The 18,995-nt window shown below is 32.1% G+C and overlaps 1 protein-coding gene across 1 annotated transcript; it reads right to left on the minus strand.

Annotated features, from left to right (window-relative positions):
• Nucleotides 1-15,703: 15,703 nt before the first annotated feature.
• Nucleotides 15,704-17,868, minus strand: LOC110114959 (glucan endo-1,3-beta-glucosidase 7). The gene is made up of 3 exons (XM_020848035.2): nt 17,641-17,868; nt 16,882-17,546; nt 15,704-16,245 (listed from the first exon to the last, which is right to left on the minus strand). The coding sequence occupies exons 1-3, from the start codon at nt 17,699-17,701 to the stop codon at nt 15,724-15,726; spliced, it is 1,248 nt and encodes a 415-aa protein (XP_020703694.1). The 5' UTR covers nt 17,702-17,868; the 3' UTR covers nt 15,704-15,723.
• Nucleotides 17,869-18,995: the final 1,127 nt, after the last annotated feature.

Genomic DNA, 18,995 nt, shown 5'->3' on the forward strand with positions numbered 1-18,995 from the left:
TTTTTATTTTTTCCTCCAAAGTTCACGTCAATAAACAAAGTGGTGTAATAATTTTAGGTTTAGATGCACAGTAAATTTGCTTTCCAGCTATTTTTATGGTTAGATTTTCTCTTCAATTTAAATTAATTAGTACAATTTTATAAATTCATAATTATTTTTTATTCTTAAACTTTTAGACCAAATTAATATGTATATCGAACAAAAAAAATATTCAAAACTACAATCTTTTTTATGAAATATTAGCAAAGGAAGCTAAGCGAAGATGAGAATATAGTTGTCAAATATATGCGAATAAGAACATAGAATTAAAAAAAAAAAAACAGAAAAATAGTTCTCTTACAACTATACTATTTGAATATATTTGATTAAAAAAATATATTCTCTTTTAATAAAATAAATATATATATCATCAAATAAAGATATGACAATAGTCTATAAAATAAAATTATACGAAAATCATTCGAAATATATCCTATGGCTTAGCACAAGTCTCTCTCATATCCCATTGATGTTAAAGATTCTTCTAAAATTTCTAATTATTATTATCTTTATAATATTATTTATTTATATAATAGCTTTTAATTGAAGTAATTATTTAGCTTGTTTAATTAAGCAAGCCTGTGTGCATCCAGCTGGTGATGTAACATTAACTACTTGTAGATAAAATATAAATTTCTTCATAATTATTAAAAATTTAAACATTTCTAATCCTTAATTAATTATGGATTAAATTGGAATTACATATCAAGTGGGCATACTTTGCATGCTTTTAGCATAATGAAAAATGTAATTTTGATACTAATTAACCATATATAAGAAATGATATTATATTGGTGTTGAAATTGTGTAGCTCAAATGGATTAAAATGCTCTTAATTATTGTTGTTAGATATAGTTTATTCGTATTAAGGAATTAAATAGAATTTTAATTAGAACAATAGAGCTCAATTGGATAATAGATTGCCATAAATATGATTTTTTAATTGCCGTATATAACCAAAGTTTGTAGTTGAAGATCATAAATGCGTGTACAAGGACACTTTGAAATAAGTTATCTATAAATTGATTTTCAGTGATTATTTATCAATTATTTTAAATTTCCAAAATTGCAAAAAATGAATTGTTATTTATAATTAAAAAAAAAACTTGCACATATATTACATATTAAATTTTAACTATTGTTTTAATATTATTTTGATCAAATAATCGTAATAAATTAACAAATTAATCATGTTTATTTATTTGGTATAATATCAGAAAATATTTTAAAATAATTATTTTAGATTAAATAGATGATTATCTGAGTATTAAAATTATTTAATTTATTGAATGGCTGAAACTTCATAACTAAAGCAACTTTTAATAATAATAATATTAATAATAATAATATAATTAAATAATATAATTAGATGAACTTATCAGTGCTGTATCAATCAGCACTACTTTTTTGAAAATGTCAAAATCATTTTTTTAAACTCCATGCAATTGACATTTTAACTTTTTTAATTGCAAACATACCTAAAAGCTTTTTTTTTATCAAATTAATTCAAGATATAAGCACATTTTATTTGTATCTTTTCTGTATTTGAATTTTGAACACCTCAAATTTCAAAATAGGTAGCTAACAGATAACTTATAATAATAGGATAAAGTTGTAGAGAGAGAAAAAATATTGCTAAATCACTTTGCATCATAGTAATGTGTACATAGAACTAAGAGAATACTCAACATTCCAATTGTCAAGGAGAGAGAAAGCTCTCAAGATTTAAAACTTTATAATTTTAAAAATATAAAATCATTAAAATATATGATATAAATGCCACTGGATCATTTTTTTATTTAATTATTTTAGCTTTAATTATATAAGAATTGGCATGTAAAAAATCAAAAGTCTGAGGCTTTCACTATCTCATATTGCTAATAAATCAATTTTCAAAATTTGTCTTTTAAAAGATAATAATATTTTGTCAATAACTTTTTATTGTCACATTTTCAATGGCCCTATCTGATTGCTATGCTCAATTTGAGCTAAATTTACATTTAAAATATTCAAATTCGAATCAAAATTAGAGCATACTCAAAGAAATTCTATTAATTTTAGAATACATTTTAATCATTAATTATTATCAACATCTACATAAATTTGTTAAATATAAATTTATATAGTTATTATTATTATTATTTATAATATTTCTAGGCTGAAAATTAGACACGTGTAGGCTACAAGTTGGATGAAGATTCCAAGCCGAACAAGAGATATGACAATATTTAAGATTTTATCTTTTTTGTTGTATGATGCTTCCATTTCCATGGAGTTAAATCGCTTTCATCTTTAGCCTAAATGTGCTGTAATTTTTGGAGCATTGCAGCTGCAGAACATCCTTCCCCATTGGTAAGCTGCATCATATGAAGCCTCAAGAAAAAACAAATTTGCCGGTCTTGACCTTTTCAAGCAGATGAAAATAACAGTAACAAGCTCAGTATTGCTCGGTACTCAGTACTTCACAGTACCGAGCTCAGTTCTGCTCAGTACTGTGAATATCGAACGTAAGCTATGTCCGGTGACCTGACCCAATAATTTTCCCCATCATTGAACCGGTTTCTCTCTCTACACGTCTCTTAGAGAAAGACAAAGGAGTAGAGAATGGGATTGGAGCTTTTAGGATTGGATCTTACTTTGATTTCGTTTGGAGGTTTGCAACAGGCCTTATAAAATAAAATCATGACAATACCACTTATGAAATAGCACAAATCGCAAAGCAAAACTAGGGTCTAGATTGTCAGATTCCTGCACCACTGAAGTGTATGATTTCTATTTCTTAGCCATGGGCATCATTGCCAAACATAAAGAAATTATAAACGAAGAACATGGTCTGGAAAGCTAAAAAGGGTATTGACTGATAATGATCATGATCGAAATGATATAATTCAACTGACATTGCACGCTTTTTGACTGGGTTTTATCTTTCCTAGAGTTGAATAGGTTTATTTTTGGTGCAATAAGTCCATTTCCAACGGAACTATATATCACCGTATACCGTCCGCTATTCGCTGCATTCTAATTTCAAATCTCACGTTAAAATTCAGTAGGTGAACAGTATTGGCGTCAGACTGTTCCCCTATGCCAAAAAATTAGGTTGCCGAATTTGCCGAAGACGAGTGCGAAAGAGGAGAGAGGTTGTTACCTTCGCAAGAAGCGCATAAAAGAAAAAAGAAATGCAGTTCAATTAGAGAAGATTTATGAAATTTTGAAGTTTTACTATAACATGATCAGAAGTTAATCAGTAACAAAAATTCAAAATGTTTACAACTTATTGTATGAGCGAATCAGAAAGCACAATTCATCAGGTAAGCATGTCAAAATAGAATACATAAGCTATAAAGAAGACAAGAAATAGCAGTTCTCAAGAGAATTTAAGGTCATAATTACTAATTAGGCAAAGACAAGCCAACACGGCAATGAAACAAGTAAAAGAGCTGATTCTGCTGTCTCACTTTTTTTTATCAGTTGGGAACAAATCGATTGGTCCTAGAATTAGCCGGCAAAAAAAGGATTTGGACTTAGTTTTGATTGGGAGGATTGAGGGGGAAAAGAAATGAAAGAAGCAATAACTCATGATTCTTAATACAATCAATGACAATAGTCTGAAGCTTTCAGTCTCATGTGACATTTGGACAAGATGTTAATGGACTGCCAATGAATTTGTTGGGCTAGGATGTGACTGCTGCTGTAAAGAGATAATAAGAGATAAATTGTAACTACGTAGCAGCTGAAGAGGAGAAATTATTATGTGCGAACATCGAACGCAGCTCTACATCTGAAAACCAATCAGAATCAGCCACGTCAACGATACCGAGGGGTGATACCAAATCGCGGGCTTAGGTATCCGGATGTTCCACACAGAATAATTTTTCCCAGAAGAAACTTTAGCATCTTTTATGAATCATTGTATTTCCTTTACACACTTATTTTAAATATAAAGTTTTCTCTCTTTTAAGGAGTAAATGAACCTTAGATTTTTTTGGCGTGTTTATTTTAGTCTCAGGATTTTTATGGTATTCCATTTAATCCTCAACACATCAAATTTTAACCAATTTGAGCCCAATGTCAATTTTACCATTTTTTCATATATAAATTGGCCAAGAGAAGCTTTTCCATCATGATATTTTAGATTTTTAAGGATTGATCTCATTAGATTGAGCTTGTATTAAGTAGTGAGATTAGCAACCAAAATACTAAAATGCACTAATAAAAAGCTTCCCTCCAAATTACATCCAAAAAAATGAAAATAGTGATACTAAGATAAAATTGGTTCATATTTGACGAATTGAGGGACTGAATTGAACAATCAAAAAATTTTAAGGCTAAAATAAACACTTAAGAATTATAAGGATCATATTGATCATTTAGTCCTCCTCTAAATATGAAGGTCAGAATCAACTGCCATTAAAACGGGTAAGTTAGCATAAGGAAAAAACTATGGCTTTTTTAGGGTCAGTGGAAGCAGCACTAACCAGGAGTGTAGTGGACCACGAGTTCAAGATGCTAATCATGAGTTGTTGATAGATTAGTTGAGGATCTCAACCATACTGATTTCAGTAACATAATCACATCATTAAGCACGCTTCAGGATTCCCCCCAAAAAATAGATTAATAATCTCATGGCTTGCAAGTTCCTAACGAAGATATTTAATCATCAGAGATGGGTAGAAGCACCGTGCTGTGGCGTAGAAACTTCACAACAATCCCACTACGTGGGGTCGGCTACATGAATCCTTTTTTGTCATTGTGTCATGTTAAAAGTCAAATTCTCATTTAAATCTAATAAAGAAATATCATTTCTAATATTTTCTAACCAAATCTTTTTAGGTCTACTTTTACGGTTCTTAACATAAGTCAAATCTAATACCTCAACTTTCCTAACAGGGTCATCGGAAGGCTTCCCTTTAATGTAGCCAAACTATCTAAGATGACTCTCTCTAATCTTATCTTCCACTGGAGCTACTCCAACCTTTTAACGTAGAAACTTGAGAGACTGCAAAATACATCAAAAGGTCACTTGTAAGTTGAGTTTGAAATTGAAAGCTTAACAGACCAAGCCTGTATTTGATGTTATAGCATTCTAATATAAGTAAAAAAAGGAAAATTGTTAGAAAACAAACTATTATATCATCATGTATTGCTAGTTATGAACGAAAACATGCCAAGACTAGCCCGCAGAAGAATACAATACTAATTGTTATGATGGACCAAAATTTTGATAAGCAGACTTTGTAAACAAAAATCGAAGCAACGAAAATGAAGAAAAAAAAATGCCAGACTACAGAAGGCAAGTTGCAGGCTCCAATCATGCATTCCATGTGGCTTGAGACCCATACTAATAAATTCATTCAAATAAAGAAAAGGAGCATGCCATCATTCATTGGCTTCTCACATGCATCTAGGAAACAAGCAACAAAACATAAGTCGACCACATGCCTTGCGGTGATAATAGTTATGGGCCACATCACTTCTAAAATCTACCCCATTGTTCCTTTCAAGTTTCAAACATCCTTCAATCTATTAAAAGATCTACTGATTTGCAGAAAAAATGAAACCCAAGTTGACAACAGTCCATTTCATAAATTGCAGAAATAACGAATTCATTTCATAATTTTTTGCAGAAGCTTTATGATTGGTTAGGCTTTATAATATCAACCCGTATCCTTTCTCATTCAACCACAAAGACGGATGAAGTTTTAGTTCTGGAACCAATGAGATGTTCAAGATTATAACAATTTTGAAGGAATCAAAATTTTGGGTAATGCAATGAAGTTGTGGGAGAGTTATGGAATGCAAGCTTTGAAAAATAGCATCAATGTCAAATAATCAATTTAGTTTTATGATAATGATTAATATAAAAAAAAGTATTCAAAAATTAAAAAAAAATGTACAAAAGCAAGGAAAGACTCTTCATGTGATTTTTATTAATCTAAAGAAGTTATATGATAAGTATCTTGATAATTTATTCAACGTGCATTAAGAAGTCATGGATCTTACTAGACATTTGCAAGAGGATGTACCCTCGTGTATGCTCTTTAGTGATGATATTCTTCTTGTTGATAAGGCTAGAGAGGGAGTTGAAGATAAACTTGAATTATGGATGTTAACCTTAGAGTCAAAAGATTTTTGTTTGAGTAGATCTAAAATTAAATACATTGAGTGTAGTTTTAGCAGTAATTGATACAGTGAGGGGATTGTAACTTTGGGCGATCAAGTCATTAATAAAAGTACACGGTTTAGATATCTTGAGTCTATTGTCAAGAATGATGGTGAAATAGAATGAGATAGTATTTAGTAGAATTCAAATTGGATGATTGAAGTCGAGGAATACATCGGTTGTGTTGTGTGATAGAAAAGTATCCCTAAAACTGCAATGGCAGCTGAACCGGTGGGCCACACTAGTGTGGGCGGCGGCTAAGAAGAGAGAGGGGGCTCAAAGGGGAAAGATTCCACCTTTAATTACCTATCATAGATTCATAGAAGACCAAAATTGGGAGGTAGATAAGAATGTTTATTTAGGGAAAGAGGGTTGATTTGATTAGGAGTGAATTAAGAAAGTTTCCAAAATTATGTTTAATTATTTATGATGATTTTCTAAATCATGTTTAATTGTTTATGAAGGTTACCAAAATTATGTTTAATTGTTTAGAAAGACTTCCCAAATTAATTAGTAGATGTTTCTTAATTAAAAAAGGGTAGATTTGGGGCTAATTTGGGAAGAGATTAATTAGGAAATGTTTCATAATTGAAGAAGGTAGATTTTGGGACTGATTTGGGAGAGAAATAATTAAGGAAATAGGGCATATTTAGGGCTAATTTGGGAGGAAATTATGGGAGGGATGTTTTGGTATTTTACTATTTATTGTTGATTTAAATAATTGATTTACCCTAGGCTTAAGGGATGTTTTGTATGCAGAATTTTGTGTGTTTGTTGTCAATAGATTTTTGTGAGGGATCCTAGCAACGTCTAGAATTTGGAAGAGAAGACCCTCCTCTCGAAAGAGGACCATTGTATCTTGCTTGTTCGTATTTCTTGTCTTAGCAATAAAAAACTGTTGGTTTGCTCAATTTTATCGTTTGTTTACTGTTTTTTTATGCTCAAGTCCCATTACAAACTTAAGGGAAAATTCTATAAAATTGTGGTGAAACTTGAAATATTTTATGGCACATAATGATGGTCATTAAAAGAGAAGCATAAAATTAAGCTAAGTATTGCAGAGATGAGAATGCTTAGGTGGATGAATAGTTTTACTCTTAAAGAGATCTAAAAGGCAAAACAAGCATACACGTGAAAAGGTTGGAGTAACAACAGTGATAGATAAAATTAGAAAGAATTGCCTTAGATGGTTTGGTAACATAAAATGCCACCATTTTGATGACCCGGTTAGCCGGTTAGGAGAGTAGATATATTAAATTTGGTTTATGTTAAGAAAGGTAGAGATATGCCTAAACATATTTGATTAGTCAATATTTAAAATACCCTTTTTTTATTAAATTTAAATGTTGCTCATTAAGAAGTAGTAGTAATCCAAAATGATATTAAAGATATTAAGGATGCATGTGATAGGGAATTCAATAATATTAAATAATTGTGTAGTATTCATAGAGTTCTGAATCACAATAGGATAACACAAAAGATCAGTACGAAGTTCAAATCTTTTAGTATCAATTATGAATATGCTTATAAAAAAGATTTCAAAATCAAGTTTATTAGCTTATGCTTTTTAGAGATGATATAGTCATAATAGATGAAATATTTGTTGAAATAACTAGAAAGTTAGATTAATGGAGAAAAAAAAATCAAGAACTTAAAAGCTCATAAATACATTAACAAAGACTGCATTATTAATAAGCAAATGTAGTGAATGTTATATCAATGCTTTCCTTTTTTATGTTGGGAGGAGAGTTGATAAATAAGGCAAGATTATCATATTTTTAGAATAGACAAGATTATACAAAATAATTAGAATAGACAAGATTATCATATTTTAGTCAAAGTTGAGAGATGAGAAAAAAATATCAAACACGCACAAGCATGTCAAATCTCAAATTTAAGAACACTTAATGGAGCCAAAGCACTTGATCAACTAACCTAGGGTTCGACGTCAATTATCAATCTCTATATATATAAGTGTAATAGGTTTCGTTTACCTTGTGGATTTCTTATATTAAAGAATTAAAATAGACAAGATCATCATACTTTTAGTTAAATTTGGTTGGTTTAAATATAAAAATGCCTCAAAAATATTTGTTAGGAGAGAATATGATGGAGGTTAAACATAAATTTTACAAATTTGTGCTAATTTTGACTCAATCTAAAAGCAACCCATGCTAAATAGGATTAAAGGGAGGTTGCATAAGATTTTCCTAATATGCCCATCTAATATTTCTTTATTTGTAAACAAACAAGCTTGCCACATGTCCGAGATTTGTCGGCTCTCAATTTAAATGAATAAAATTATTAATAGTTCCTTTAATTTGTACAAGTAGAAATATTTAACTATCTTAATTTTTGTTTCAAAGAGTTCTCATGACTGCAAGTCATCTCGATTCATGATTCATAAGTATAAAAAAACTAAAATTAATAAGTATGAGTTCATCAACACACCAGCCCGCCAACTTGTCACAACACTACCTTAAACAATAGCGCTATCAAGTCACATTATAAGTAGAGGATTAGAGTTGAAGTTTATCATCATATTGTGGGCTCTAAAAATTTCACATGCCAACCTCTCTGCATGATTCGAGGAGAGTTTTAACGGGATATGTTTCAAGTCAAGTTTTAATAAAAATAATTGGTTAAAAGATAAGATATTGCAAAGAGATTTTACCCTAATTTAACAATAACTCTAAGATTGGAGTTTAGATTTCACTTAGGCGCAAATCTCTATGATTAATTACCTCTTCTGGTGATGGGAGAACACTTTCGAGTAAGGCTAGTTGTTAAATAAGCACTTAATACCTGACATATAAAAACATCATATTTGATATTTAGAATTAGAAATTTACCATCTTTAACTCAAGGTGAATAGTAATGCTAGGGCGGTGTTAACATTACTGTTGTCGGGTCTCAAGCCCTGGATGAGAAAAATGTCATGTAATTTTTAAGTGACTTTGTATTACTGACATGTAATTTCCTAAAAGTTCTTCATGAAGCCTCTTATTCAAACGCATCATTATTTATCAGCCGATTTAAACACCACATATTTGATGTTCACATAAAATAAAAAACTTATAACTGTCACATTTAATAGTCTATTTTCTCGGAATATGTCCATGCAATTCAAATAGCATCATGCAAATGATATATAGCAAGTTATGAAAGCACTAAAAGACTAATGTGCAACTTACAGGATACTAATAATGAACTATAATTACGGGAACCGCACCATAAAAATGTCTATACAAACAAACCATTTAAGAAAACTAATCCACATGATTTAAATATAAATTATTATGAACTTTGCGTGTTTAGAAATAATCAAATAGAAGGATTTTTATAATTTTATGTTTGTTTTAAGCCATATCTTCATTGACAAATTCCCTAAAATATAGATGCAAAATAACCCACCATGTTAGAAATATGCAATCAAATTCAGGATGGCAGATAATCCTAAGTTGGTGCGCCTTCTCACTATCCATACAGATAAACTGATTACTTGAAATGGAGCAACATTTAGAACTTCAAAATTGGTAATTATTGATAGAGTAGTTGAAGAGGAGAAGGAGCACAGAGAGAAGGCGTGACACTGAGTAAGAGCAGTAGAATGAAATTATCTTATTGAATTTAGAAACTAATTACAGATATATTTATAGGCTTTGGGCTGTGCTAAATACAGTTAGCTGATGTGGGATGTATTTAGCAATCGTTCTTCTTCATAATAGCAAAAATGATCGCTGAACATCGACATAAGCTAACTTATTGTAAACTCCTCTCGCAACCAATAACATAAAGGCTCTACGGCAAGCAGGAGTGAACTCCATAGCCTAATAAGAACACCGCATATGTATCAAAGTAACCTAAACAGAAAAATATTTACAGAAATATCAAAGCTAATAATAAATCTAAGACTCAAAACCCTAATCAAGCATAGTCTGCATCGAATCAATCTTTCTGTTTCAAAGCACAACAACAACTCCTATTCAAATATTCGAATCATCGTATGATTCTTCTCGGAGAAACTATGCGAAAAGATAACGAGATCGTCAGCATTACAGGAAACCGAAAAACTCCAATGGGAAATGCATTGAATTAAAGAACAGAACAAGAATTTTTTTTATAAAAAATTCAATATGTTATGATTCAAACAAAACTGGAAGAGAAGTGGATTTAGATCTGGAAAAGTAACTGAAATGGCCATCAAACTTATGCTGGGATCGATTCTGACACTCCCTCAGCTTCTACCAGAAGACGATCAAGAAATAGGATCTCGCTCTTCCCGGGTCGGGATTTATTATTCTAAAGAGCCCGGCAAAAAGATCAAGGTAGAATTAAAAAGATGGGCCGCCTTTCCATCGGGCATAGTTCCACGAAAGATAAAGAGCCCAATAATTGTTTAACGGCCCAATGGGCTCATAAATCAACTTTTTGTAGTTAAATCAAATAATAATAATAAAATTAGAGGCAATGCTGATGATTATGCACTAAATGTGTATCTCTTTATAATCATTCTAATTTTAATTGGCCTTAAATGATTAATTGTCAATTATTTTTCAACTTATTCAGTGCTAAACCTCTTAGCTAAAAAATATATTATTTATTATTATATATTTTTTATTATTGAGAACATTTTATATTCATTTGTTATTATTTTTATCTCTCTCTCCCCGCATTATCTACTTATAGTAGATAAATAATGATCTCTATCGTAAGTAGATAATGCAAAGAGAGATAATTATTTATTTATTTATTTAGTTTTAAGACTAGGCAAGTTTTGAATTAATCATGAAGGTGGTAATATAATTTCATATGACTAAGATTTGATTTAGGATAACTTTCTTACTATTTTTTAAAATAATTTTTTAATACAAAATATTTTTTAACAATAAATTTTTGTAATAGAAAACTGTTTAGAAACTAATAAAAAAATTGTCTCAAACGAATGCTTCCTTTTGGACGACTTTCTTACTGCTTTTTTTTTTTCTTACTGCTTATTAAAACAGTTTTCTTTAATTTTTGTACTAGAAAGCTATTTTAAGAATCACTAAGAAAGTCATCCCAAAATAAGTTGTAGTTAGGGGTGTCAATTCGGGTCAACGAGTTGGATTCGGGTCGAACCCGGAATTGACCCAACACTGTTCGGGTCAACCCGAACCCGACTTGTTTTTAAAAACGGGTCAGGTTTTTGGACACGAACCCGACCCGATTCGGGTCCAGGTCAACCCGACCCGACACAAATGACCCGAAATTCACCTAAAATTGCTACTTTTTGTGTCAAAATCAGGTCAATCTTCGATTTATGGGTCAATCTCGGGTTTCTGAGTCAAATATGAGTTTTTCGTGTCTATTTCGGGTCATTTTCTGGTTGCTGTGTCATCCCGAACCCGACCCGATTTTTAAAACGGTTTGATTTGTTGAACCCGAACCCGGCCCGTTTCGGATCCGGGTTGATCCTAACTCGGACTTTTCTAGGTCGGGTTTGGGTCGTGTCAAAAATTGACACCCCTAGTTGTAGTCTAAGGGCCCTATGAGATAATCAAGATTATTTGAATTAATTTATTTAACTCTAACCTTCATAAATTGTTGGAATTTTATCTCATATCTTGCCATTCCCTTCAATCAAAACAAAGCTTCAAAGTCTTTAGCCTCCATTAATGATCAAAATAATTGATCATTGATACTGATGTATTTGAGAGAGGAGATCAATTTTGCTGCCTTTCTTCATCCTGTGGTTTCTAATTGTTGGCTTTCAACTTTCAGCTGCTGAATTATTTCTTAGCTGCAATCAATTTTCTCTTACAGCTATCTCCGTTTCTTTATCAATTCATTTATTTGGGAGAGAAATCATTAAAGTATGATTGAGACTTAGGCTTCGTTTGGGACAGCTTTCTTCCTGCTTCTTAAAGCAGCTTTCTAGTTCTAAAATTTTAACTTTTAAACTAGAAAGCTACTTTAAGAAGAAGGAAGAATGCCATCCCAAACAAAAACCTTAGGCTTCTGCTATGACAACTCTCTTATAGTTTTATTTTTCAGGTTGTAATTATATTTTTTATTTGTGCATATTTTTTTAAAAAAAAATTGTATTTGAAAGTTGCTTCCTACAACTTCTCTAAAAAAAATTACTTTCTCTATAACAATTTTACAAAACAATAAAAAAATTGTTCTAAACAAAGCCTTGGGATATCTGCCTTATTGCTCTATGAAACAGCTTTCTAGTACAAACATTTTATATTCAAAAAAATTTTGTACTAAAAAACTGCTTCATAATCAATAAGAAAGTTGTCTCAAAGTCATTATTTGGGACGACCTTCTTACTATTTTTTAAAGCAGTTTTCTAGTACAAATTTTTTAATATTTTTACTATAAATTTGTTTTAAGAAGCAATAAGAAAGTCGTTCCAAATGAAGCATTAGAGTGTTAATTATTTATTAAGTGTGTTTTTTAAAGTATTCATGTTTATAATTTTTTTTTCTTTTTTTGTATGCTCATAATTTTACATTTTAGTTGTGATATCTTAATCCAAATTTTATTTTGATGGTATAATAAATAGTAGTTATAATTGATGATTATCATTTATAAAATTTATTGTGTATTCTGTGTTGGTATATACAGGTTTCATAGGGTGATTGCAAAAGAAAGTAATCAAATCTTTTCAAAAATGTTGAAAATAAAATTTTATTTGGGACGGTTTTCTTACTATTTTTTTAAATAGTTTTTTAGTATAAAAATTAATTTTTTAGTACTAAAAAATCACTTTAAGAAGTAAGTAAAAAAATTGTCTCAAATAAAACTTAGGACTTGAATGATAACATAGGTTTTGTTTGGAGCAGCTTTCTTAAAGTTTTTTAAACCAGCCTTTTGGTATAAAAATTTTTTGAGTTGAAAATTTTTATACTGAAAAGATATTTTAAGGAAAGCTTAATTTCGAGAGAGACATGAGCAATCATTCAATAAATTAGAGGGGTGTATTAGCGTAATCAAGACAGATTCAATCGATCCTGGTTTCTTCGTGCGTTCCTTCGTGCGTTCGTCGGCGGCGAGGGGAGTTTTCTCTTCCAGTTGTTTACGTGATTTTGATTTTATGGCTTCTTCTCGTCTTCGCGATCCTGGTTTCTTACCCGGTGTTTCGCCCCTCTTGTTTAAAGATGTTCTCTCTGGTTCAGCCTCCGCCCCTGTTGATTTTCCCGAACTTAAAGTCTCTTCTTTTAGAGGCATGCCTTCTTTGTGGATTTCGGAGTTGGAAATTATGTCTTTGGCTGCCCCTTTTGAGTTTGCTCTGGTAGAGAAGTTCCCTGCCCATTGGCCCTCTTTGGAAGCCATTAGAAAAAAAAATTTAATCTTAAGTTAAATGGGGAGGTTTCGGTTACTGTTCTGAATCAACGTAATATTTTGATTAAGATCTTCAACGATTTGGATTATTGCAGAATCTTCGCGCATCGTTCTTACTTCGTTAACAACTGTTTCATGAAACTCATAAAGTGGTCTCCTACCTTAGATGTGGAAATCGAATCTCCTGTGATTCCCATCTGGATTTAATTTCCTAACCTTAGGCCTCACCTGTATGCTCCTCGAATCTTGCATGGCCTTGGAACTGTTTTCGGCAAACCTTTAAAAATTGACAACGCTACATCATCTGGTTCCCGACCTTCTGTTGCTAGAGTGTTGGTAGAGATTTATGTGTCTAAATCATTTCCTGAGAAAATTTGGGTTGGGCCGGAAAGTTCTGGTTACGTGCAATGTGATGCCCCAGATATCAATAGTGAAAGGATTTGTCTGACATTCTGATCGAACTCCATTCCAGTTGCCTTGCTCGGACCTGAAATTTTAAACCACATATAATGAGCTACAATAGCCCAGCAGGTCACCAAAGCCTACAACTGAAATCAAAGCACGGCGATGCTATCAATATGCATGTCAATCTATCAATCTGAATCAGTCAATGGTCAATGAGTCTATGCAGTGGAAATCAAATCAGTAGTCGATGCAATCCGAAAATCAATAGTCAATAAAACCAGTCAATGCAGCGGCAGGCAAATCAATCATTTCAATTCAATCAATCAATATCCGTCAATCAAATCAATACGGTCAAATCAATGAAATCAGTCGAGAAAAGCAATACGGAACAATGAATCTATACGACAGTCAATACGATACAGAAACAGTAGGCAGTAGTACGATGTCCATGTTCATGCTATCAATACAGTATCTATATCTATCAATGTCCATATCAATGCTCAGTAGTATCAATGCCAATCAATGAAATAAATAAAATCGTACGATACAGCAAATCCGATCAATTCAATAAAGCAGAAATCGATTTTCTTTTAAATTAAAAATAATAATGGCATTTTCCAAATGAGCTATTCCGTTTGTTGAAAGTGTCATATCGATTTCTAACATCGATGCGGTCGCTCATTGCCACCAGTAATTAGCCACTGTCCACTATTGCCACCGTGCACTACCTTCCACCAACCACTAGCCTCTACAATTAGGAGCTTTACATTACATTCATTTTACTTTAAGAGATTATATGATTGGTTAAAAAAATACATTATAAAATGAATACTTTAGAGTTGATTGGATGAACGCAAAGTAAACTCATATGAATAAATTTTTCTTATTTGTTTTAAAGTAAAATAAATGTAGTACAAAGTTTAAAAATGACAGTCAGTAACAGTCGAGGGTGACGGGCGCGCAGTTGCGATTCCATATTTCTACAATATATAAATGTTAGAATGCTGCCAAATTTCCCTCTAAAAAGTTCAATATACTTAAAATAGTATTTTAAAATAAAATATATGAATGTTCTATTAACAAAGTTTTCTAATCAATATATGTTCATTTAGATTTAGAGTGATAGAAGACTGTCGTAAGGCTTTATGACGCATAATATTGAAAATTAAAAGGAAGCATAATATTAAGTGTTATAGAGATGTGGATGTTCAAGTGGATGAGTGACTTTACTTTTAGAGATAAAATACTAATTAAGCTCACGTGAAAAGGTTGGTGTAGCTTCAGTGGCATATAAGATAAGAGAAAGTCGTCTTAGATGATTTGGTCACATAAAAGGCCCTTATGATGACTCGGCTAGAAGAGTAGATGTATTAGATTTGACATATATTAAGAAAATTTGAGATAGCTAGACCTAAAAAGACTCATATTATAAAATATTAGAAATGACATTTGATCCATATTACAAATACTTAAATAAGAATTTGACTCTTAACAACATATAAAAAAAAAAAAAAAATTCGTATAGCTGATCCCATTGTCGGATAAGGGCTTCATGTTGTTATTATTTTTTATTTGTTTGTTATAAAGATTATTAAATTAGTTTTAAGATGAAAATAATATATTATTAGCCAAATAAAATTTAACAATACTTACTTCAATCAAATTTAAGCCATTATATTCTAGATTTTTTTTTCTTGACCAATATGCTTTTTTTAAATTTGATTAATATCACTCTAAATATAACTTTACATAATGGACAAAATAACAATCCCAATAAGTACAGTTCTTCAATCTCTATGCATCATCACCATCAGCTCGACGCCAAAAACAGAAGCGAATCCAAACAGCAGAGATATACCAAAAATATTAACAAATCTTCCCACGGCGGCGCTCGGTAGGTACTCCACCGCCGGCCGGCTACATGTGCCGCCGGTGCTGGTCACGCACACCTCCTCTGGCTTTGACGTTTCTCCCGGCGCCACCGGGCTCGATGACCCGCCCAAACCCGAGCCGGAATTTATCAGCCCGGCATCATAAGTGGGTGTCAGGTCGGGCCGAAAAAGCCCGAAAGACCGCTCCGAAGTCGGGCCGGGCTTCAGGTCCTCATCATACATGGCAAAAATATATGTCGCCACAGGCTCCGTCATAGCCCTTAAATGGGCCACCAGATTCCCATTATATGCCCTGGCGTTCTCCACGCTCGCCCCGACCTCGTTGTCGTCACCTTTATAAGGCCACCCTGTCTCCGCCACCACCACCTCTTGGCCGGCGAACCCGGCGGCCCTTAGCGCGGCCCGAATTGCGTCAACCTGAAAGCAAACTAAATGATTAAATAAAATTGAATAATATTTTTAAAGTTAAAATTATAAATAAGTAATGTTAGTATGTACGAGCCAATTTATTTATATTTAAATAACTTGTATTTATTTCTATTAAGGTTTGATTTGAGATGATTTTTTTATTATTTTTTAAAGGAACTATTTAATTTTTAATTTTTAAATTTTGAGCTAAATCCTATTTAAAGAAGCAATAAGAACTAAAAAAGTCATCTCAAATGAAGTCTAAGACTTGATTTGGGGCAGGTTTTTTAATACTTTGTAAAAAAAAAATTTATAACAAAAAAATCTTGAAATAAAAATCTATTTTAGGCATCAATTGGGACGACTTTTTTTTTGCTTCTTAAAGTAATTTTTTCTTATTAAAAAATTGTTTTTGTATTTGTCCATTTTAAAGTCTACTTTCTTATCATTTTGCTTTCTACATCACAATTTGAATTTTTATTTGGCCACTTTTTTTTTAATATTTTTAATAAAATTTTGTATTAAAAAGAGGTTTTTTATAAACAATTTTTTAAAAAGTGATTTTTCTTCACTACAAATTTCTATATAAAAAATTACACCCGTCCCAAATCAAATATAAAATAGATTTTCCAGTTCATGGCTTACTTGAGCGTCGAACATGTTGGTGTAAGGAATCCCAGAGCCCGGATCATATCGGGCCGGGCCGGGCTGGAAAAGACAAAACGTGAGGGTCTCGGGCCGTGGGTCGCTACGGTAGGCGAAGTACGGGTAAGGATTTATCATGAATGGGGAATTGTTATCCCTGAGAAACTGGAGGATGGGTTGAAGTGTTGCGGCGAGGTCGGAGTGGAAAGCGCCGGCGGACGGCGGGTCTGATTGCGAAAGAACGGCCATGGAATGTACAGTAGAGACCTTTACGGAGGCGGCGGAGGGTGCAGCGGCGATGGCTGCGTGGAGGTTTTGCATGGCTGGGAGGAGGAGAGAGGAAAGAGAAGAATCGCCGGAGTTTAGGACTTCATTCCCGACAGATACGGCAGAGATGGAGGTGGAGGGGAGAAAGGGGAGGAGATTGGTGGATACCCAGGCGGCGGCGGCGGAAGGGTCGCCGGCAAGGGAGGGAATATCGGAGTTAGAGACGCCGAGGAGTAGGGAGATACCGGTGCCGGAGAAGGCAGAGATGACGGCGGGGTCGGCGTTGTATAGGCGAAGATTGGAGAAAACGGTGGATTGGAGAAGGTGGGCGGTGGACGCCGGCGGCGGGAGGTTGTCCGCGAGCTCGCCGTAGTTGACGCCAAGGTATGGCTCCGAGCCTGGAGAGAACGTACTCAAGCAATCAAATAAAATACAAATAATATATAATTTATAAACCGATTATGAATTAATAAAAAACTTGTTTTTCCTAACTTGAAGGAGAGAAGCCATGGAGGAGAGTGAAGAAGAGCAGAAAAAGAGGCGTCTTTGACATCCTGAGAGAGCTAAATGAAAAGAAGGAATAGGGTGTGGAAGAAGAGGAGATTTGTACAGTTTTTGGTCTTCAGTTGTTGGGGAGAAGAAAAGAATTATAGAGAGGAAGGGGGAATCTGAAGGGTTGATATAGCTCAGAAGCTTGCATAAAGTATCCTGTGCTGTACTTTGCTCTATTTAGAAATGTTCAAAGCTTGGCAATGAGGGACAAAATAAAAATTTTAGTTATTAAATTTATTTCAAAATTATTTTAATTATCAATAATCAATTAACTCTTTAAATTGAGCTTCCAATTAATAAAAAATCATTATGGCTCAATATTTTCCTTTTTATAATAGTATATTAGTTTGAGACTTACAACCAACCTAATTTGTTATTATTCTATAAGTGGTGGTTATGTGATAACTTTTGCTATGAATAATGAAGCATATGTGGCAATATTAATGATAGAGTTGAGCTATAGTCAGTTTATAGAAGATAAATTCAAATGAAGCTTTCTTTGGAATAGTTTTTGTTATTATTTTTTTGTTAGTTTCATTAAATTTTAGTATTAAAAAATTATTTTAAAAAGCAGTAAAAAGCTGTTTCAAATGAAATAAGTTTCTAATCGAGGTGAGTACTTTTAGCGAGTTTTTTAAATAATAACTATCGCTCCCGAGTATATTTGGCAAGTTGTGGAGTTCATTATGTGATTAATTTTGATGAATTTGAGAATTCATAAATATCTTAAGCGAGTTTAGTAGCTTAAAAAAGTGAGATATGAATTAGAGTTTTCTCTTAGGTGATTTATAGAAATTTAATTAATATCAACTCAAAGATTTTGGACTACTTTTGACTGCTTCTTAAATTCATGAATTTGATTTAAGCTTCTTTTCAGATGGTTTTCTAAAATAGTTTTTAGTACAAATATTTTTAGTTAAAAAAATTTATGTACTAAAAAATTGTATTATAAGTCATTAAGAAAGTTGTCCCAAACGACTCTTAATCTCTCATAATGATTTGATTAATCTCAATCAAATAAAAAATGGGATGAACATGTATTAAAAATCTGCATTAAATTGAATATTGTAGTATGAATTAATATATAGGCAATATTAAAATTAAAGATTTTTTTTCTACTTAAAAATAAATTAATCTAATAAAAAAAGTAAAAAAAAAAAACTATAAATCTCAAAAAATATATATTAGATAGCTGATCATTATTCAAGCTATAAAAGCTAATAAAAATTTATAGCGACAGGCCTATTTGCTTGCTTTGTCTAATAATGACATATCAAACAAAAAAAAAAACATGA

This window comes from Dendrobium catenatum, unplaced genomic scaffold (assembly GCF_001605985.2).
Source record: "Dendrobium catenatum unplaced genomic scaffold, ASM160598v2 fragScaff_scaffold_211, whole genome shotgun sequence".
Taxonomy (NCBI): domain Eukaryota; kingdom Viridiplantae; phylum Streptophyta; class Magnoliopsida; order Asparagales; family Orchidaceae; genus Dendrobium; species Dendrobium catenatum.

What these genes read in the sequence shown, in the direction of transcription:
- LOC110114959 (XM_020848035.2), bottom strand. Translation starts at nt 17,701, where the DNA reads ATGTCAAAGACGCCTCTTTTTCTGCTCTTCTTCACTCTCCTCCATGGC. An exon ending in CCATGGCTTCTCTCCTTCAA is followed by an intron (nt 17,547 to 17,640) that starts GTTAGGAAAAAC and finishes CGTTCTCTCCAG; the next exon opens with GCTCGGAGCCATACCTTGGC. An exon ending in CCAACATGTTCGACGCTCAA is followed by an intron (nt 16,246 to 16,881) that starts GTAAGCCATGAA and finishes GTTTGCTTTCAG; the next exon opens with GTTGACGCAATTCGGGCCGC.